This window comes from Theropithecus gelada, chromosome 3 (genome assembly GCF_003255815.1).
Source record: "Theropithecus gelada isolate Dixy chromosome 3, Tgel_1.0, whole genome shotgun sequence".
In the NCBI taxonomy this organism is placed as follows: domain Eukaryota; kingdom Metazoa; phylum Chordata; class Mammalia; order Primates; family Cercopithecidae; genus Theropithecus; species Theropithecus gelada.
The window spans coordinates 9,278,222-9,300,254 of record NC_037670.1 but is presented as its reverse complement, the minus strand read 5'-3'; the positions used below and the strand labels follow the sequence as shown (position 1 = coordinate 9,300,254).

General features: G+C 58.8%; 1 protein-coding gene across 3 annotated transcripts; it reads right to left on the bottom strand.

The window, feature by feature from the left end:
* Positions 1 to 245: 245 nt before the first annotated feature.
* STX1A (syntaxin 1A) lies at positions 246 to 20,994 on the bottom strand. Of its 3 annotated transcripts, none has more exons than XM_025380144.1 (10): positions 20,896 to 20,994; positions 9,611 to 9,688; positions 9,157 to 9,256; positions 6,130 to 6,204; positions 5,330 to 5,403; positions 5,129 to 5,237; positions 4,770 to 4,843; positions 3,855 to 3,992; positions 1,764 to 1,874; positions 246 to 1,519 (listed from the first exon to the last, which is right to left on the bottom strand). In XM_025380144.1, exons 1-10 carry the CDS (start codon positions 20,923 to 20,925, stop codon positions 1,442 to 1,444), a joined length of 867 nt encoding a protein of 288 aa, XP_025235929.1. In that variant the 5' UTR covers positions 20,926 to 20,994; the 3' UTR covers positions 246 to 1,441. The 3 variants fall into 3 exon arrangements, with proteins under 3 accessions (XP_025235929.1, XP_025235930.1, XP_025235928.1); XM_025380145.1 differs by having other exon boundaries at positions 1,764 to 1,828; XM_025380143.1 differs by having other exon boundaries at positions 1,439 to 1,874.
* Between the last annotated feature and the right edge of the window lie 1,039 nt (positions 20,995 to 22,033).

The window sequence follows — 22,033 nt, the reverse complement described above, 5'->3', positions numbered from 1 at the left end:
GGGTGGGGTTGAGGCTGAGTTGGGATCCTCGCCTCTGAGCCCTTCCTCTTAGTGCCACATCTGTTCATCCTCAAGTTCTAAGACTGCGACACTACAGATGGCAAGAAGTCTAGAGCAGCCAGGCCAGGCACAACCTGTGGTCCCAGCTCGGTGGGAGGCTGAGGTGGGAGGCCAGCTTGGGCAACAGCGAGGACCCTCCTAAGGTTTTCCCCCAGGAGACCTGGGGAAGAAACCTAGAACAGAGGCCTGGTACAGATACAAATGTTTATTCTACATAAAAATTTCACAAAATGGGCAGCTGGTTGTACCAAGACCTTTGGTGAAGGGGTTGGGGGGAATCGCTGTTCAAGAAGGCAACACGGACGGTTACAGTCACTGGGCAGGAGTAAAGCCGAGGGAGGGTGGGGCACACGGACACGGCCCCATCCCCTGCTGCATGCACTCGCATGCATCTCCCTGCCTGTCCACGAGGGAGGGGGTGCTGGGGCGGGGGCACATTTCCCATGAGAAGCCCCAAGGTGGTGAGGAGGACGAGGTAGCCCTCCCTGGCTGGCTGCCGAATACTGCATCCGGGACACCTGACACCCACGTGGCACGTCGATGGGGGATGGCAAGGGCAGGATGAGACTGCAGGCCTGAAATGACATCTGACTTCCCAGAGCGCAAGACAGCAGGGGCCACCATCCCAAACATGCAACGCTGGCTCGAGGGCCTGACAGCAGCCTGCTCTGCCTCCCTGGCTGCTGGGGTGGCTGGAGATGGGGCACCAACCAGCCCCTTCCAGAGGGACACCTGGGGTCAGGCCCAGCCCAAGGGGTTGCTCCTGGGGCTGGAGGAATGTCGGAAGGGAAGCTGAGGCCCAGGACCCGATGGACTTTGCCCCTAGGCAGGGGAGGGAGCCTGGAGCCATGGCAGCCTGAGTCTCCCTGGCAGTGATCAGCGATTGAGGCTCAGAGCTGGGCTGTCCCTCACGGCCACCTCTCCCCTAACCTGAAAAGCAGCACCATGTGGCCAGCTGGTCCCCACCCCTCAGGGCTCTGCTTGTGGGGACAGCTGGAGAGGCCAGAGGACAGGGCAGGTCAGTTGGAGGCAAGGTTAGGGTCCCCAGGGAAGAGGAGAACCCGGTCCCACCGAGTTACTGAAGGCAAGGATGGCCTGTGTCACCCTGGTGGCCCTGCCTGGGTCTGCCCCTCGCTGCACACACTGCGTCCCGCCCCGCTGGCTGCCTCCCTCTGCCTCTTCCATACAGACGCACACAGAGATCATGCACACGACACGGGGCGGGGACGGAGGGCCCATGGCAGAGAAGGGAGCATGGGGGCCAGGAGGGAGGGTGCTCTGAGCCAGAGGCGGGGGTTGGGAGGGCAGCCCAGCCAAGTAGCAGCAGCCAGGGCCTCCTCAGAGTGGCCCACCCGGAGTGGAGTGGCAGTTTGGGTGGCTTCTAGGCGAAGATGCCCCCAACAGTGGAGGCGATGACGATGCCCAGGATCACACAGCAGATGATGATCATGATTTTCTTCTGTGTGGGGAGCGGGCAGGAGAGGCCTCAGACAGTGGTGGTGTCAGGTGGGGTGGGACTACGGCGAAGGCTGAGGGCTGGACAGTCGCCGGGGATCCAAGCAGGGGAAGGTGATGGCCTCGAGGGGGCTGTCATGGGGAGCTCCCGAGAGCAGGGAGAGAGGTGAGATGGGGAGGGATGTGGGATGGTTGGGGGTCCCTAATGGGTGCTGGGGCATGGGCTTGGGCAGAGCTGGGCTACTGACCCGGCGCGCCTTGCTCTGGTACTTGACGGCTTTCTTGGTGTCAGACACGGCCCTCTCCACGTAGTCTACCGCGTGTTCCACGTTGTACTCGATCCTGTCAATCATCTCCCCCTGTGGGGCGGGGGTCACCCGAGCTCCAGAGGGCCCCCTCCTCAGGGTTGGGTTGGGGCTCAGGGCAGGACTTCAGGAAAACACCCTGAGGCCAGAGAGAAAAAGGGGGCATGAGGAGGATGGGGTACAGCTTCTCATCTGGCCCAGGCACCCTGGGCGGGCTGTTAGAGGGCCAGGCAGGCCCCCCAAGGCAGCTCCCACGTCTCCCCGCAGAGCAGCAATCCTGGGGGTAGAGCTGGCCATGCAGTCTCAGCTGAGGGTTAGGGACCATGCAGAGAACAGTCAGAGAGGTGGCAGTGTCAGGCAGAGGAAGGTGGGAGCAGAAGTGGGTGTGCTAGAGTCTGGGCCTGCCCTGGCCATAGCTCCTGAGGTGGCCATGGGTGAGCCTCCCCACACCCCATCCTCAGGCATGACGGCTCCATCCAGCTCTGTCTGCTGTCTGGGGTCTTCAGTCTTTTAAGAACTTGAGGTCAGGAGTTTGAGACCATCCTGGCCAACATGGTGAAACCCTGACTCTACTAAAAATACAAAAATTAGCTAGGCATGATGGTACGCATCCATAGTTTCAGCTACTCGGGAGGCTGAGGCAGGAGAATCAGTTGAATTTGGGAGGCAGGTTGCAGTGAGCCGAAATCCCATCACTGCACTCCAGCCTGGCGACAGAGCCAGACTCTCTCTCAAACAAAAACAAAAAACAAAACAAAAAAAACCCTGCCCAGCCCCACAGCCCTCTTGAGTCCTGTGATCTGGTCCCATGATACCCCAGAGGCCAATCTGACCATGACACTGCCCCACAAGACTCCTAGGGCGTGTCTCCCTCTCCAAGTCCATCCGTTGCCTTCACTGGCATCCACGTCACTGTGGTCTGTTTCTCACCAGATGGTGGCAGCAGCAGCCTCCTGACGGCCTCCCTGCTTCCTAACCAAGGTCACGTCACTCCCATACTTAAAACATTCCAACCTGGCTGGGTGCTGTGGCTCACATCTATGATCCCAGCACTTTGGGAGGCTGAGGTGGGAGGATCACTTGAGCCCAGGAGTTCCGAGACCAGCCTGGGCAACACAGCAAGATCCCATCTTTTGCTAAAACAAAAAACAAACAACCCAAACCCCCTCCAATCTAGAAGAGACTGCAAATTCCTCAGCACACTGCCTGCCAAGGCCCCGTCCACCTCGTCTCCAGCTTCATCTCAGTTCCGACCACTCCTTGTGCCCCAGCACCATGGACCTCCTTTTTCTGTTCCTGAAATAAGTCTGGGTCTTGCTGGGCTTGGGACCTTAGTGTTGCTGGGGCCAGCTCTTCATCTTCCCCTGTGAAGTCTTCACAGCTGGCTCCTTTTCACCGTTTTCTGGCATCAGTTCAAATGCCCCTTCCTGAGAGGCCCTCCTTGACCACTCACTCAAACAAAGGCAGCCGCCCCGTCGTGGGCACAGTGTTACTCCGAGTGTAACTTTGGAACCATAGTGGCTGCGGCACCACCCTTGAGCTTGTCAGACAGGTATCTTCCCAGCCTTCCCTCACCTGCCAGACTCTGGGACAGGGATCTGGAAACTTATAAGTCCTCCAGGTGACTCATTCAAGTTTGAGCCCCACTGAAGAACCTCCCATTTGTTCTTTGGCAGCCCTTTTGCCCAAATGCTATTCACTCCAGGAAGCAGGTCCCTCAGCTGTCCTGGTCACTGGGGAAATGCATGGCCCACAGTGGCCCCATGAGGAAACAGTAGGGGAATGAGAGATGACGGGGTATAGGGGGTGGGGCCATGCAGGGCCTGGGGTCCTTGAAGGTCAAGCAGAGCCATGCAGAGGACAGGGACCTTCAGGTGGGCAGGGTCCTGGCGGCAGTTTCAAGAGCGGGTGATTGGTTACCTGAGAACTTGGGGTCTCCCCGGCAGGGCAGCGTGTCGGGCAGAAAGGGTGAGGTTAGTGCAGCCCTGGGTGCTGGTGTGGGCTGGAGTGGAGGGCAGGGGGCCCGGCGCTCACCTGGCTCTCCACGAGCATGGCCATGTCCATGAACATGTCGTGCAGCTCACGGATGCTGTTCTCCAGCTTGATGATCTCGCTGTGCCGCGTCTCAATTTCGCTCAGAGCCTGCTTCGAGATGCTGGAGTCCATGATGATCTGGGGGTGGGAGCAGGGGGCTGGGACCCAGAGGCTTGCTGAGGGGCAGGGCAGAGGGCCGACAGGGAGGGCGTGTGGGGTGGGCAGAGCTGCTCCGGAAGGGGACCCGAGGCTTCCTCCCCAGCCACAGCCCTGCCCGCCTTGCTACCTGACTCTGCCACCTGCTAGCTGTTATGTAATTTCTCTGCGACCCAATCTCCTACCTGTAACCTGCGGCTAGTGACACTCTCCACCTGTGCTGGCCACAGAGCGAGTGCTCAGTGACAGTCCTTACCACCAGCGTTTTGCAGAGCCTAAGTTGACTGCCCCGTGGACCCAGGCCTGGAACCGCCTTTCTCCCGTCCCTTCCCCCCACACTGAATGTGACTGCTCCCCCGCTCTCTCCTGGAACTCATAACCCCAAGCCTGCCTCGAACACCTATGTGCCACCTCCTTCAGGGAGCACCCCTGCCCGGCTTCACGTGAACACGGAGATGGCCAAATGTCCTCCAGGAGGGGAAAAGGGCCCACGGATAAGAGGAGAAGCCCCTGGCGGCCGGCGAAAGGAAGTGGGTCCAATTGGGAGGCATCAGGAGACAGGGGTCTTGAGTCCACCTTTGCCACAGACATTTATGTGACCTCAGCCTTGTGTTTTCCCCTCTCTGGGACTCCTCCTGCCTTAAAACCTGCCTTACAAGGGGTCTGTGTCCACATACTGTCCAGACCCTGCACTAGGGGTCATGAACGTGGGGAACATGGTGAGGGGATCATGGCAGGAGGGGTGGGGCCCACACTCACCCCAGAGGCAAAGATGGCGGGGTTCCCACTCTCCAGCATGTCCTCCAGCTCCTCACTGGTCGTGGTCCTGCCGGCTGCAAGCGAGTGGGGTCACACTGAGCCCAGCCCTCTCCGGGGAGTTCAGCAGCAGCATCGGGCCCCGCCCCCTACAGTCCCAGGCCCGGGCTCCCCCCAGCCCCGAGATCAGCAGCAGCCTCAGGCCCCCGCCTCTCCAGCCCCTAACTCAGCGGCTGCCTCGGGCCCCGCCCCTCGGGCCCCTAACTAAGCAGCAGCCTCGGGCCCCGCCCCTCCACGCCTCGCCCACTCCAGGTCCCGCCCCCAGCTCACTGAGGCAGCCCCAGGCCCCGCCCCCAGCTCACTGATCTCCAGCTGCCTCTGGATACGGCCCTTGCAGCGCTCGCGGTAGTCGGACTGCGTGGCGTTGTACTCCGACATGACCTCCACAAACTTTCTGGACAGCGTGGAGTGCTGGGGGCCCGAGATGCAGGTGCAGGGATCAGGCCCCGCGGGGACCGACCCAGAGTCTCAGGTGCCCGCCCACCCTAGACTCCCGACCGCACCTGTGTCTTCCGGATCCTCAGGTCAGCAGAGGAGCGGTTCAGGCCTTCCTCTTGCTCGATGGACTGCTCGATGCCTGGGGGCACAGGTGGGTGCTGAGTCAAAACCAGCCCCCTTTACCCCCGCCCCCGACCCGCACATCCTGCATCTGTTCGCCTCCCCACATCTCCTAGGGTATGTGTGTGGCCTGTGGCTGGTGGGGTCAGTGCCAGGCACTGATGGAGGAGGGGCCTACAGAGGCCCTTCCAGCTGTGACGCTGTGTGGTGTGTGCACGTGTGTAAATGCACACCCACTCCAAGCTCTGAGTGTGTGTGAGGTCTGGCAGCTCCGGCCACTCTGTGCCTGGGTACCGCTCCCTTTCTGCTCAGAGAGGCTGTGTACGAGGGGCCGTGCCCACAGCGGGGAGAGCCAGGGGGCCCCTGCTGCAGGGCATGTGGCCCCGAGGCCTTGGCACTCACGGGGTGTACGTGTCCGTTCACCCAGCATACAGGGCTTCTGCATGAGACCAGGAAGTGCTGGCCACTTCTTTAACCCTCTTTAGCAGAGGTGAGGGGCAGTGCCCGTCCAGAGTGGAGCCCTCCCTCGACAAAGCCTCGGGCGGGTGTGTCCCCAGGCCCAATCCAGAGCCTGGCACCAACGGGCCTTGCCAAGTAGCTGTTGAGTGAATGGGCACATGACGCCACCCTCAGAAAGGAAAGCAAGATCCGGCGCACCCCCTCAGGGTGAGCAAAACCCCATGGGCTCCCCAGAGGAAGCAGGCCTAGAATGCCCCCCACCCACCCCCAGACAAGCCTGACTCACTCTTTAACTTGGAACGAACTTTGTTTGCTGTCTTCTTTATGTCGGACATGAGTTCTTCCAGCTCCTCCTTCGTCTCTGGGGAGGTAGAAAGGGTGGGGGCGGCCCCCTAGGCTCTGCCGGGGACTGATGTGCAGACTCAGCCTCCAGCACAGGGGGCCCAATGGGGGCTCTGGGTAGATCCCGGTTCTCCCCTGCTCCCCTGGCTAAGGCTCTGCCTGCCCCCTCCCTAATTCTGGGCCAGGGATGCACCAGCTGCAGCCTCACCCCCTCTTGTGCTGTCTTCAGAGGAGCCTCCCTTCCTCCTTTGCCGGCGCCCCCACCCCCTGGAGATAACAGATGGGTCTAAATTTAAGGCAGAAATAATTGTGGAGCAGCTGGCGATGCTGGAGTTGGCACCGGGAACAGTGACTTGATGCTTGCTGGAGTTGAAGTTGGGGGGGGGGGGTGCGGTGCGGGCTCACCTGGTGTTACCTGGTGGCTCAGGAGGGTAGGCAGCCAGCCAGGGAGCTGACAGGGGACCATCCTGCACTCCCTGAGTCGCAGGCTCAAACACTCTGGGTGGGGCAGACCTTGCCGTTCCCACAAAGCTGCGCCTCCCGGGGTGCTAAGTGCCCGGTGGGTGGAAGGGGGCAAGGGGTGGATGGCCTGGGTGGGCGCTGATGTGGGCCCTGAGGTCCAAAGAGGTGGGCATAGTCGGCCCTGGCTGTGGCAGGTAGCTGGGGCCCTGGTGAAATTGGAGGAGGGTGGTGGCATAGTGTTTTGTGACCCTTGTTCCAACTAGAACCATCTCCCTAAAGCTGGCAGAGGTCATGGGGGTGCCCAGCTTGCCCCCCTGCCTGAGAGGAGCTGGCTGGAAAAGTGGGGCATGACAGCTGCCTCCCCTGGGGGTGCTCCTGGCAACACCCCAGTCTCAGAACACCCCCAGGACTCCGCCCCAGGAGAAGCTGGGACTGAGCTCCGGCTGTCACCTTCCCACCCGCCCCTCTGCTTGCCTCTGGGGCTGGGGTTTGTCCTAGAGGGGACAGAGAGGGGTATCGAGAGTGGCTATTAGGAAGGCCCCAGATGGGGTCACCTCCCAAGTGGAATGCGGTGGGGTGGAGCGGGGAAGTGGGGGTTCCGAGGCGCGGAGGAGGGCGCCTCATCCGTAGGAACAAAGGAAAAGTCGGTTACCAGCTGCTCTGACGTCTCAGCCTCTTTTGCTCAGACCCAAAATAGCCCAGGCCGGATGGCAGCCCCCAGAGGAGGCAGAGCCCGCCTTGCCCAGGAGAGCCCCCCACTCACTGCCATCTTTCCTCGAGACTTCCCCTTAACTCTGTACCGCCTGTGCCCTAGAACCCCCAACGTGAGCCCCCTCCCCTTAGCGAGAGCCTGGGACTGCTCAGCTCACGGGTGGTGACTCAGAACAAGTCCCTATGATTGTGCATGACACCGCAGCAGGAGACGGTGCAGGAGGTGGCCTGCACGACCCAAGGTGTGGAGGAGACAGCTCTGCTGCCCCACGCCCGCCCCACCTGCCAGCAGCGACAGGCCCGCTCCCCTGCTCTTCAGAGCCCTCCGTCCCACCCCACAGTCAGCCACCTCCTGACCCTGAGCAGGAACAGCCCACACAGGGACACACGGTGACCCAGATACCTCTGGGCGCAGAGACATCCGTCTCATGCTGCCATCTAACAAATCTCTAGGGCGAGGAGCGCAGCGTGGTGAGCCCTGGGTGTCCCTCTCTCCTCCTGCCCTTCCTGAGGCAGTCCACCCTGCTCCCATCTGACCCATTTTGCCTTCCGAGGGCGGGGCACTGGCTTAGTTGGTATGGCATTGACCTGGGTTCATGCACAATTTGGGGCTGTGGAAAGATTTACTCTGGGTTCTTGAAGATGCCAGTGGGCTTGGGGGTGAGGGGTCCCAGATCGGGAGGCCGTGCTGGAGGCGAGAAGAAAATCTGACCTCGGGCACCTGCGTGGCCAGGGCCTGCCTCCCTCAAACACCTGATGGCTGCATCCCTGGGACTCAGGGTGAGCCCCCCTCCAGGGAAGGGCACCTATGCCATCAGCCTGGCACCTCTCAGTGTAGTAACCAACATCTCAACAGGAACGTGAGGACTGGGTTGGGGGAATCTGTCTGGGGCCGGAGCGCAAGCCTGACACACAGGCTCCCAGTGCGGAGGGAGAGGGCTGACTTCCTAGAGCCCTGAGAATGCCCGCCCCGGGGTGCCACGTGGCCAGGTGCCAGGGCTGCCAGCTCCTTCCGGAAGCTCTGCCTGCTTGGCCAGCTTGCCCTCCCACAGCGCTGACGCCTCAGAGCTGCCATCTGCTCCCCTGGGAGGCGAGGGGCGGGGCGGGGCTGGACTGAGAGGCCTTCCTATAGATCACAGACAGCTCCCTCCTTCCCTCCTTCCTTCCCTCGCTCCCAAAAGCCCAGGGCTGCAGCCAGCCCAGTTGCCTTAAAAAAAAGCCAGTTCGGCTGGGCGCAGTGGCTCATGCCTGTAATCCCAGCACTTTGGGAGAAGAAGCAGGCGGATCACGAGGTCAGGAGATCAAGACCGTCTTGGCCAACATGGTGAAACCCCATCTCTACTAAAAATACAAAAATTAGCCGGGTGTGGTGGTGGGCACCTGTAATCCCAGCTACTTGGGAGGCTGAGGCAGGGGAATCGCTTGAACCCAGGAGGCAGAGGTTGCAGTGAGCTGAGATCATGCCACTGCACTCCAGCCTGGTGACAGAATAAGACTCTGTCTCAAAAAAAAAAGCCAGTTTACCTGAGAAGGGTGGGGCCGATCGCCTCTCCCATCACCCAGGTCTTCGGGGAGACCTGGTCTGGCTGGCCTGGGACGCTGGGTTCTGACCCCCCAATTCCAGGCCGGGGACAACTGCATTTCCTAAGGCTTCTCCTGATACTCTCCTGACCCTGGCCCAGGCACTCCTACACTCACCAGCCATGAAGGCTGTTGAGGTCCTGTGAGGCCTCCCTGGCAGCAGCCCCTCCCGGAGGCCTGTGGGGCCTGAAACCTGTCCCCCACCCCATATACTCACTCTCATCGGGGTTGGGGGAGGCCAGGATGGCACTGTGCTTCCGCTTCACCTCCTCCACGTTCTCTGCGATCTTGTCAATGAAGCCTCGAATCTCCTCCACCTGCGGACCAAAGCCGGGTGATCAAGAGGAGGAAATCGGGGGAGAACGCTTCTGGGGCCCAGGCATGGCCCAGAGTAGGGCTGCGGTCAGGGCTCAGGGGGAGGACGGGCCAGGCTCCGGGTGCTGGGGTGCAGTGGGGGTGCGTCCTTCCGACCCGGATGGGGAAGAGTGCGATCCCACATTTAGCTCCGCTCTGCGCTTCCATTTATCACCCACAAAACGGTTCCTTCATTGGCACCCTGGAGCTGCTGAGCCAGGTGCAGGTGTGAAAGATCCCTGAACCTGGCTCAGAGGTGAGAGTGGCCCCCCGAGGTCTGCTAGTGTGCGGGAAGGGTGGGGTGTGCTGGCTCCCACCTGTTCAAAGAACTCATCCATGAAGCGGTCTCGGTCCACGGTGACAGTGACATCATCATCATCATCGCTGTCCTTGGCCTGTGTGAGGTTGTGCACACATGAACAGACGTATGTACAGGACCTACCTCTACACACACAGGTGCCCAGGGTGCAGCGCCAGGGCCCCACCCCTCCCCCTCTCCCTGGGGGCCTCTGGGCAGGGACAAGAACAGGCCTGGCTGTACCCTCCGCTCCCAGCCACAGTAAGATCTGGCAGACCGCTGGGGACCCGGCACAGAGACAGGGACCTTGCCTGGCACACTGGTGTCAAGGCCAAGTCTCAGCCTCCAGGCCAGGGACTTCCTCCCTTGCCTATCTGCCTGCCCCCTCCCTGCAGCTGGGGAGGCAAGCGAGCCTGGGGCCAGCCGCTCTGTCTGGGCCCTCTGGGCCCCTAGGCCCCTGGGACAGCTGCCTGGAAAGTGCATTCTCTACTCTTTTGGCCCTGTGGTTTACACACACACACACACACACACACACACACACACATTTTTAGAGTTGAGGTCTTGCTGTGTCACCTAGGCTAGAGTGCAGTGGTGCAATCACAGCTCACTGCAGCCTTGAACACCTGGGCTCAAGCAATCCTCCCACCTCAGCCTCCCGAGTAGCTGGAATTATAGGTGTGTACAACCACGCCTGGCCCCAGTGGTTTTAATTCAGGTGGAGCCCAGAGGCCCCAAGCTCCCTTTTCAGAGTGGGCCCTGCAAGGGTAGACCTGCCCGCTCTGTCCCAGGCCTGGGCACCACTAAACCCCAGCCCCGACGAGGGATGGATCATATCTCTTAGGAATCTCCTGTCAGTCTTTTTATTCTTTTTCTTTTCTTTTTTTTTTTTTTTTTGAGACAGAGTCTTGCTCTGTCGCCCAGGCTGGAGTGCAGTGGTGCCACCTCGGCTCACTGTGAGCTCCATCTCCCAGGTTCATGCCATTCTCCTGCCTCAGCCTCCCGAGTAGCTGGAACTACAGGCACCCGCCACCACGCCTGGCTAATTTTTTGTATTTTTAGTAGAGAAGACGTTTCACCGTGTTAGCGAGGATGGTCTTGATCTGCTGACCTCTTGATCTGCCTGCCTCAGCCTCCTAAAGTGCTGGGATTACAGGCGTGAGCCACCGCGCCCAGTTCCTGTCAGTCTTTTTTTAAAAACAGTTTTTTACATTTAATTTTTATTTTTGAAGAGACAGGGTCCACTTGCCCAGGCTGGTCTTGAACTCCTGGCCTCAAGCAATCCTCCTGCTTTAGCCTTCCAAAGCACTGGGATTGTAGGTGTGAGCCACTGCACTTGGCCTCCCTGTCAGTCTTGACATTGGACCTTGGTCTGCCTCCTTCCAGTCCCAGACCTAAGCCCAGCAGGCATGGGAGGCAGTCATGTTGCCACTTGGCTCGGGTCCTGCCTTAGGCTTCAGCCACAGGTGCAGGCCCCACCCCACTGCCCCAGGAGCAGCTGTACAAAAGCCGCCCCCATCATGAGGTAGGGGTAATTATACTTCTGACTTCTCGGCATGCCGGGCACAATCATTACTGTCTACCTCACACCATGAGTCGGCCAGGGTCAGCCCACCCTGCTGGCAAGGCCAGGTCTCTCTCTGCAGCCAAGGCAAGGATATCCGGGATAGCCACCCTGGGGCAGGGACTGAGGTCTCTCAGCCTGGGGCTCAGGGCTTGTTCCCACCTCTTTTTTTTTTTTTTGATAGTCTTGCTCTGTCACCCAGGCTGGAGTGCAGTGTCACGACCTTGGCTCACTGCAACCTCCACCTCCTGGGTTCAAGCAATTCTTCTGCCTCAGCCTCCCGAGTAGCTAGGATTACAGGTGCCTGCCACCATGCCCAGCTAATTTTTGTATTTTTAGTAGAGAACGGGGTTTCACTATGTTGGCCAGGCTGGTCTCGAACTCCTGACCTCAGGTGATTCACCCACCTTGGCCTCCCAAAGTGCTGGGATTACAGGCATGAGCCACCGCATCTGGTCTTGTTCCCACCTCATTTCTGAGTGCCTCATGGGAGCGGCCACTGCCTGGCTCGGCCCACCTCGGTGCTGTCTCGTCAGGATGGAGGCAGGCAGAGGTTGAGGGGCTGAGAGAGCTGAGGGGACTCATCAGGCTGGGCCTTGACCTCTCTGGCTCTGTTTACTCTTCTGTGAAATGGGGACAGTGACACCTGGCTGCATGGAGGGAGGGCTGAGAAAGAGTGGGGAAGCAGGGCATGTATGTTTGTTTGATGAATGGATTGATTGATTGATTGATTGATTGAGACAGGGTCTCTCTCTGTCACCCAGGCTGGAGTGCAGTGGCATAAACATAACTCACTGCAGCTTCGACCTCCTGGGCTCAGGAGATCCTTTCACCTCAGCCTCCCAAGCTGCTGGGACTGCAGATGCAAGCCACCACACCCAGCTAAGTTTTTGATTTTTTTTTTTTTTTTTTTTTTTGTAGAGACAGGGTCCAACTATGTTGCCCAGTCTGGTCTCGAACTCTTGGGCTCAAGTGGTCTTCCCACCTAGGCCTCCCAAAGTGCTGGGAGTACAGGTGTGAGCCACCGCGCCCGGCCTGGGCATGTTCTGTGAGGGGCTGTGCCCCTGGGGCTCACAGCTCCCATGACCTCATCAAAGTGGGGACTCATCGGGAGAGGGGGTAGTTAGGAGCTTTGATAGAGGCGGCTCAGAGGGGCCTCCTCTCTTTAAGATATCACACCACCTCCCTAGCAGCTAAAATAAATCCTCGTTCCCACTCCCCACCGAGTGCCTCAGCTGTCACCAGGTGGCACCCCCTCCCCTACCAAGCTCCCTACAAACACAGAAAATCCAGGAGCCGTTTTCACGCTTCTAGACCGTGACAGGCCTAGGAGTTGAGTCAGAGGAGCCCTCCCTAGGGAAACTGAGGCAGAGCGCTGCCAGGAGGAGCCCAGTTCCTCTTCCTAGGCAGGCTGCCAGGTTGGGAAGTGGCCCCAGGAGCTTCTGCCATCCAGCGTCCTGCCCTCTCAGCCCTGGTGCTCAGAGGATCAGGGTAGATGACAAACAGTGGATGGAGAATGATCCAGCTCCCTTTCCATGGCCAGAGACAAGCGGCACTACCAGCCCCACCGAACCCGTCCTGCACTCAGAGACCCCGGCCCCTGTCTGGTGCCTCTCTTGACCTCAGCTTGCCCATCTGTGTTATGGGGGCAGATTGTCTCCAGGCATCCGGCCAGCTCTGACCTGCTATCTTCCCCAAAGGCTGAAGGCTGGACCAGGAAGCTTCTCTAACAGAAGGGCTGGCAAGGGAGATGCTCACATCCTCCTCTGGACCCTCCGTCTATGAGGGTGGGGTTGGGGAAAGGGAGACCAGGACCAGGCTCTGAGGGGGGCACCCCGGTCAAGTCTACCCTGGAGGTGGCATTGAGATTAGTCCCAAAGCCAGTCGGAGGGTTGAGGGCCTGACCGCTGAGGCATGGTCAAACCAGCCGCGGCTCGGAGCAAAACTAGAGGGGGTGGGCCAAGGGGGCCTTTCCTCCCCACATCCTCCTACTTCATTCTTGGGAATTTTCACCCCTAGCTCTGCTCTTTATCCCGCTGCCCTCACCTGGGATCAGACCCCACTCCACCACACCTACAACCGGTTCCTGGCCCTACAATCCACCCTCTGCCCCAGGCTTCCCCCAGGCACATCCCTCTGCCCGGGATGCTGATTCCATGAAGGTGACATTCCCCTCTTCCTCGATGCCACCTCCTTCCACAAGCCTCCCTGTCCCCCCAGATCAGTATCTCGCATCTCGTTCTTCCACACACCATTCACATTCCTATTGGAGCCATGAGTGACTCTCAGGCCCTAAGGGACCTGAAAAGTCCCCCTAGCTTCAGCTTCCAGCCTCAGCTTGCATACCTCCTGTGACGGTGAGCTCACTAGCTTCCCCAAACAGCTCTACCCATCTCAGGCAGCCCTAACTGTTAGAGTCCTTCTCTTTCCTATGGTTTGGTTCCAGGCCATAAAGAACCTGTGGGTGCTCTCCCTGGGGTGCCCCTGCTATAGATCTGAAGGTGGCATCCACATCCTCCCTAGATTTTTCTTCTCAAGTATTCCTTCCCTTTCAGATCCTTTCCAGGGACCCCAAATTACAGCCCCTGCCCAAGACTTGTTCCACTGTGCCTCTGTCTCCTGTCGTACAGCACACAAACTGAATCTGCTGCTGACTGTGGTCTGGGCAATGCTAAAGATCTGGCCCATCCCCTCCCTCTTTCTATATGATCTACCTCTATTAATACAGCCAGCGATCAGATAAGTGATCAGGTAGCGGTTCCTGTCAAGAAAAGCCCCAAGCCCTTCCCAACTACTGTCTGTGGAGTGGATTTGGGGTTCGAGTAAAGGACCTTTTTCCTGTTTCTTCATTTGTTCCGATGCTTATTTCAGTTTGTGGGATTCTGATGGCTCCTGACTCTGTTGCCCCCTGCATCCTCATCCACATCCAAGCCAGAGCCTGGTGGCAACATTCTAGAGATGTCCTCCAAATTAACTCTGGCATGTAATCGGTTCTCATTGGACATGGAATAAACTGATAAGGACGCGGGATGGCAGAGCCCTATTGCCATCCTCACCTCCTCTGTTTCCCAGCCCAGACACGCTCTTGACCAAAATGTAACTAGGTGATGTGGCTATCCTGGCATGCCGTCTTCCTGGTGTCTTGGGCTGGCCAGGGTGACCACTGTATATATAAAGCGGCCAGGCATGATGGCTCACACGTAATCTCAGCAGTTTGGGAGGCCGAGATGGAAGGATTACTTGAGTCCAGGAGTTTGAGACCAGCCAGGGCAACATAGCGAGACCCCATCTCTACCAAAAAATACAAAAAGTAGCTGGGCGTGGTGCCATGCATCTGTAATCACAACTACTCAGGAGGCTGAGGTGGGAGGACTGCTTGAGCCCTGGAGGTCGAGGTTGCAGTGAGCTATGATTGTGCCATTGCACTCCAGCCTAGGTGACAGAGCAAGACCCTGTCTTAAAAAAAAAAAAAAAAGCGGACACCCAGATTTCTGTGGAATAATTAGGGCCCAGCTCCCTTGGGGATCTACCAATGTGTTCTGAGCATCAGTTACAGCTCTGGAGAGGGGGCTGGATTGGAGTTGGGGACTTGGAACCCTCCGCTGTGCAGGTGGCAGCTGGAACTGTGGGGCACAAACGCAAAGGCCCAAGTGTCTTACAGACGGATGTGCCCAGATATCATACGGGCACCTTGCCTGCCTCCTGGCCAAGACCAGGCTCCACCTGTTTTGCCAGAGTCGCCTCCTCTGAACTGCCTAGCGCAGAACCCCAAGGTGCTCCAGGGCCCCCAAGCTGGAAACCTAGGACATCTGCCATCTTCCTCCTCTTCTCCCATCCAACCAACATCCAATTTGTCCTGGCACTTTTTTTTTTCTTATTTATTATTATTATTTTTGACACAAAATCTCTCTCTGTTGCCCAGGCTGCAATGCAGTAGCGCAGTCTCGGCTCACTGCAACCTCCGCCTCCCAGGTTCAAGCAATTCTCCTGCCTCAGCCTCCCAAGTAGCTGGGATTACAGGCGCCCGCACCACACCCACTTAGTTTTTGTATTTTTTTTTTTTTTTTTTGAGACGGAGTCTCGCTCTGTCATCCAGGCTGGAGTGTGGTGGCCGGATCTCAGCTCACTGCAAGCTCCGCCTCCCGGGTTCACGCCATTCTCCTGCCTCAGCCTCCCGAGTAGCTGGGACTACAGGCGCCCGCCACCTCGCCCGGCTAGTTTTTTTTTTTGTATTTTTTAGTAGAGACGGGGTTTCACCGTGTTAGCCAGGATGGTCTCGATCTCCTGACCTCGTGATCCGCCCGTCTCGGCCTCCCAAAGTGCTGGGATTACAGGCTTGAGCCACTGCGCTCGGCCAGTTTTTGTATTTTTAGTAGAGATGGGGTTTCACTATGTTGGCCAGGCTGGTCTTGAATTCCTAACCTCAGGTGATCCGCCTCCCTCGGCCTCCCAAAGTGCTAGGATTACAGGCATGAGCCACCGCGCCCAGCCCTTTTTTTTTTTTTTGAGACAGGATCTCGCTTTGTTGTCCACACTGGAGTGTAGTGGAAAGATCATAGCTCACTGCAACCTTGATCTCCCAGGCTCAAGCAATCCTTCAGCCTCAGCCTCCAGAGTAGCTGGGACTACAGGTGTCTGCCACCACACCTGGCTAATTTTAAATTTTTGTAGAGATGGTTGTCTCACTGTGTTGCTCAGGCTGGTCTCGAACTCCTGAGCTCAAGCCGTCTTCCCGCCTCAGCCACCCAAGTAGTTGGTACTACAGGTGTGAGCCCCCAAGCCCAGCTAACATCCTAGTGTTTTTTTGTTCTGCATTCAGCAGTTCTCAAAGCTGGGTGAGCACCAGAATCCTTTGAGGGGATTTAAGAAAAAGAAAAAACAAAAACAAACAAACAAAAAACAGCTTCCAGGGATCTATCCCAAAGAGACTGAATCAAAATGTATAGGGGTAGCCGGTTGCAGTGGCTCACGCCTGTAATCCCAGCACTCTGGAAGGCCAAGGTGGGTGGATCACCTGAGGTCAGGAGTTCAAGACCAGACTGGTTAACATGGCAAAACCCCATCTCTACTAAAAATACAAAAATTAGCCGGGTGTGGTGGTGCATGCCTGTAATCCCAGTTACTCAGGAGGGTGAGGCAGGAGAATCACTTGAACCTGGGAGGTGGAGGTTGCAGTGAGCTGAGATCGTGCCACTGCACTCCAGCTTGGGCAACAGAGCGAGACTCTGTCTCAACAACAACAACAACAAAATTGGCCAGGTGCAGTGGCTTACACCTGTAATCCCAGCACTTTGGGAGGCCAAGGCGGGCAGATCAGGAGGTCAAGAGATCAAGGCCATCCTGGCCAACATGGCGAAACCCCGTCTCTACTAAAAATACAAAAATTAGCCGGGCATGGTGGCGCACACTTGTAGTCTCAGCTACTCAGGAAGCTGAGGCAGGAGAATCACTTGAACCTGGGAGGTGGAGGCTGCAGTGAGCTGAGATCGCACCACTGCACTCCAGCCTGCCGACAGTGTGAGACTCCGTCTCAAACAAACAAAAAAACAGCAACAAAAAAATCACCACCTCCAACCAGAAAGGCTGGGAAGGAGTGCTTCCTTACCTCCCTACCATGGAGACTGCTAGGAAGACCAGAACTTGCTGGAACCACGGGGAGCTAGATGCCCTGAGCTTCCCCGGCAGAGGCGGGGCAGCCCTGGTGGTCTCTCCTAGCAGAGACTCCAGGATTCCAGGACACCCTCCTGGATGCAACAGTCTGACTCCTCCAAGAGGCGCAGAGGCCAGGCAGCCTCCAGGCCTATCCCAGGGGAGTCATCAGGCCGGCGAGGTTGATTCATCACTGCTGAGCACAGTGGCTGTTGTCTGCCTCAAGCGCTATTTTTTTCCCTTCTTCTTTTAAATGACTAATCAAAGTCAATATCACTAGTGCAGAGAGGCCCGGAGCTGAGTCAGGGGTGTGCGAGAGGCCAAGCTGGGTCTCCAGGAAAGACGGCTGTGCAATCTGAGTCTCCTCACCCTGTCCCCAGCCTCCAGGTCTGTGTACACCAGCTCCCCGCCCTGCAGAGTCTGCCCCTTCACAGGGCCCCAGAGCGGCTCAGGGAGGCAGCTTCAGGCCATGGAAGGGGCCAGGCTCTGCCCCCACAGGCTGTGTGGCCTCAGATAAACACCTGGTCCTTTCTGGACCTGTTTTCTGACCTGTAAGATAGGAGGTTGAACTACATGGTCCCAGGAAGCCGTTCCATCTGCACCCCAGATGAAAGTGTACCCAAATGCATCGTTCATGCTGGGAAACCCCTGGGAGGTAATGGAGGAAGGACCGGGGGAGCCCTGTCTGACTCCTGTTCTTACACCCTCATGCCTGCCACTCTGCAAGGCAGGTAACACTGGCTCCATTCTGCAGATGAGGAAGTGAGCAGAGGGAGATTAAGGATGAACCTGCCCGGTGTTGCCTCCCAACCGCCAGACTCTTCCCAGCAACGAGAGAGAGAAAGGGAACTGGTGGGCAAAGCAGGGCCCTGGGCCTCCCCATCCAGGCCTGCCTGGTGAATTGGGCCCTCATGGGCTGCTCCAGTGAGTTGGGCCCCGGTCTAGACCTCAAGGCAACTCAGGGGGCCCCAGACACCAGCTGTCAGGACCACCTGCTATTCTCTCCTGGTTGGGCATTCCAACCTCTCTGCCTTCACTAAGCTGTCCCCTCCTTTGGATCACCATCTCTCCTCCTGTTCAAATCCAGCTCCTGCTCCTGGGCTATCCCAGGGTCTCTTCTTCTAGGAAGCCTTCCAGGATTGTACTGCTCCAACTCTCCCTCCTTGCTACGTCCTCAGCCTCCTGCAACAGGTCCCATGTGTCTGTCCCACATGACCTGGTACATAGACAAACACCGTTCTGGGCCCAGGGAGGGACAGGTCGGCTCTGCAAAGTCCCCAGGAAGAAAATCAGGGAGTCTCTGAGTTGAGGGGAGGAGGCAGCTACAGCCCAAGTAGGGCTCCCTGGGGATGCCCTAACCCAAAAGTCTCTCCCTGGCTGTGTGATCCTGGCCCTGTCTTCGGTCTCTCTTTGCCACCTGTAACCTGCAAATGACCTTTCTGATCTCTGCAACAGCATTGAGGCCTCCTGGCTAGTCCCCAGTGACCCCCTTCACTCCCCGTCTGCAGAGGGAGAGGTGGGAGCTAGAGAAGGCTGGAGAAGGCTGGAGAAGGCTGGAGAAGGCTGGAGAAGGCTGGAGGGCTGGGCCGGGCCTGCAGAGTGAGGAAACACGCCAGCTCCTTCCCCAAGTGTGACTTTTATAAATAAGCTCCCTTCGCCTCCTTCCAAATGTGGTGGCGTTGGGTGGGGGAGAAGGAGAAAGAAGAGGGAGGAGGAGGAGGAAGAGGGAGGGAGGGAGGGCTGGGAGCGGTGCATAGCCGCTGTCCCCAGCACCATCTCTGTTCAGCCCAGCCCAGCCGGCCCCAGTCCAGCCCAGTCCAGCTCAGCCAGTGCTGGCCTCTTCCTTCCTGGGGATTCTGGGCTGAACATTCTGACTCTTGGGGTTTCAGGTCTCCTACAAATGCGGAGCTGGAGTCAGGAGACCTGTGGTCCCGCCTCTTGCCTGGAGAAACTAAATTCTAGGCTTTCCCATCCCCACTTCACAGATGGGAACCTCAGGTCCAGAGGGAAAGCAGCCCTGTGGGAATGGCGGCCCCACAAAGACTGACTGTCTCATCCCACCCCGTGTGGGCTCCTGCCAGCCGTCCTCCTGTCTGCTAGAAAGCCCTCCCTGGGCAGGGCCACCCAGCAATGGGTACAGCCTCCCCAGGCTCTGAATGCCTTGTGTGGGGAGGGTGGGGGCGTCTGGAGCGGAAGCCTCAGACCATTCAAACCAAAGCCTGGCTTCACCATCTAATCAGGGGGCGCGGAGATAGTAACAGAGACAGACATCAGAGCAAAAAGATCTGGGTTCAAAGGCTTCACAACCCCAGCTCCACTGGCTGTCCCCCAGTGCCAGCCAGGCCTGAGTCTATTTTCAGGGATGAGGCAAAGCCCTTTTCTACCACCCCTCCCTCTAGCAGGCAAGCCGCATCTCCTTTGTGCCTCAGTTTCCCCTTCAGCTAGGGGGATGAAGGCTGACATGCTAGAGGCTGTTATCCTATGTAAGGGCCCATGGTTCCCCTGACCACTTGGTTCCCACACATACCCTCGCGTAACCTACCAGGCACCCAAACATCAGCAAATTACACCACACAGTCATCCATCACCAGGAAAACACTCATTCTGACTCAACGGAGCTCAGGAAACTTGAGGGCAACCACAGGGGCCGCGGGGGAAGTGTTTAGAGTCCATATGCGACTTGAGGGACCATCTTCTTCCTTTGAAACCTCATGGGGTTTACCCCAGGGGCCGGGCGCTGGGCCAGGAATAGCAGGTCTGGAGGCAAAGTGTAGGCTGTGGTACCAGAGCAAGTCAGGGAGATGAAAGCAGGAGAGCCCAGGTCCCGGTTCCAGGATGCCCAGGAGGCAACCATGACATAATGGGGCAGACAGGCTCCAACTCAGGGAGTCTCTGGGTCGAGGAGACAAGCCGTGGGGTCAAACACCCAAAGGACACTTGACATTTTCCACAGGAGGGGACCTCAGGGTTCTAGTTCCTAGCTGAGGGCACAGGGTTGGGGTGGGGTTGGGGAGGCTCCCGGGGATCAGCAGGCAGGGCTGCCAGCCAGGTGGCCAGCCAGGGGACCAGATGACCAGATGAGACTCAATCTAGTCTTGAGCCTTGATCCCCCCCGCCCCACGGGACACACCCAGGAAGGCTTCATTTCCGTCACTGTCCTCCACTCCCGGTCACCATTCTCCTGGGCTCCTCATTCCTAAGGGCAGAGGCCAGGGGAAGGGGACCCACGCAGGCTGCCGGGGTCTCTGGGCTGGGAGAGGGTGGGCTCTGACTCAGAACATTTGTGCATCCTCCTACTTCCCTCAAACCCCGCCCCAAGAGCCACACCCCAGGGGTTTCTGAGATACAGGTGGAAAAATAGATTCAAGTCTCAAGGAACCCTGAAGGGTCTGAAACGCCAGCCAGGGCTGCCCGGAAGCCCGAAGGTGGACAGGTGGACCGGGGGCGGGTGTGATCGCCCCCCATCCCCAGACCTGGGGCGGGCAGTGGATCCCTACCGCGACCTAGCGGAGGGGGAGCCACAGGTGATGGGAGCCACAGGTGACCAGGGTGGCATGAGGAGGCCGCCCCCACCCGACGGCCAGGTTTCCGCAGCGCGCCCCGCAGCGGGGGCCCCGCTCAGGGGACCGGCCCCGGCCCACCGCGGTCCCCTCGTCTGTCTACACCAAGGGGGTTCCCACCGCTGTCCCCTCGTCTGTCTACACCGAGAGGGGACGAGAGGTCAGAGATGAGGGACAGTGGGGGGGCCAGAGACAGGGCCTGCTCTGCGGGAGGGGGAAGAGGTCCCGCCACCGAAACCCCATCATACCCTCTGAACCCCCCAAATCAAGGCGGCCCCGAAAAGTTTATCCAGGACCCCGGACTCCAGCCGACCGTCCACTTGTCAGCGCGGCCGAGCTCACGCGAGCCCGTGACCCCGAGTGGGTCCGAGGGGCGGAACCCGGAGGGGGGTCAGGGTCCCCGGCTCGCCCCGCTCCCTCCAGCCGCGGCTGGGGGCGCAGGAGTGGCCGCCCTCCTGGCCGCGGGAGCCGGGCTGGGAGTATTCGGCGCGTTGGCGCGGGCGGCGGGCGGCCGCGCGCGGGGGCCGGACTCACCGTGCGGAGCTCCTGGGTTCGGTCCTTCATGCTCCCGGGAGTGGCAGCGGCGCCGGCTGCAGCCGTGTGAGCCCCGCATGCGCGACGGCCGCCCCGCGGCTGCGCAGCACCAGCCCGGCCCCGCCCCGGCCCCCGGGACCCCGGCTCCGCCCCACCCCGCCCGGGCCCCGCCCATACCCCGCCCCGACCCCGCCCCACCCCACAAGAGCAGCCCCGTGGGGGTCGAAGCCCTGGGGTCTCCTCCTGGACGTTCCGCACGGGTGATCGCTCCCGGGCATGGGTCCCCAGAGACCCTGCTGCCTCCTCTGCCCCAGCTCCGTCTCATTTTTTATTATTTTTTGAGACAGGGTCTCGCTCTGTCGCCCAGGCTGGAGTGCAGTGGTGCAACCATAGCTCACGGCAGCCTTGAGCTCCTGGGCTCAGGCAGTCCTCCCGCCTCAGCCTCCTGGGTGGTTGGGACTACAGTTGCTCGCCACTACTCCTGAATAATTTTCAAATATTTGGTAGAGACAGAGTCTTGCTGTGTTACCCAGGCTGGTCTCGAACTTCTGGCCTCAAGTGTTCCTCCCTCCTCTCAAAGCTCTGAGATTGTAGGCGTGAGCCACCGTGCCCGGCTTCCAGCCTCTTCCCTACTTAGCTGCTCAACATTCCTGTCCCAGAATCTGGTCCTCATCCCCAGATCTCTTCACTTCCCCAGAATTTGCTGGAGGTTGTAACTCCCTCCTTCATTTCATTCCCTTGGGACCTCCTGCACTCCTTTCTGTTCCCCAGCCAAAAACCTCCCGGAGAGTTCCAGCCTGGGAGCCTCCACCCTTCCCCCTTGCTCCCATCATCCAGTTGGGACTCAGGCACTGGCTCCTTCTTTCTCTAGGATTTCTCAGTTCGCAGCTCTGATGCTGTGTGACCCACCCCTTTTTCCTGCAGGATGCAGGAACTCCTCTATTTTATTTATTTATTTATTTATTTATTTATGAAATGGAGTTTTGCTCTTGTTGCCCAGGCTGGAGTGCAGTGGCGCGATCTCGGCTCACTGCAACCTCCGCCTCCTGAGTTCAAGTGATTCTCTTGCTTCAGCCTCCCAAGTAGCTGGGATTACAGGTGCCTGCCACCACGCCTGGCTAATTTTTTGTAGTTTTAG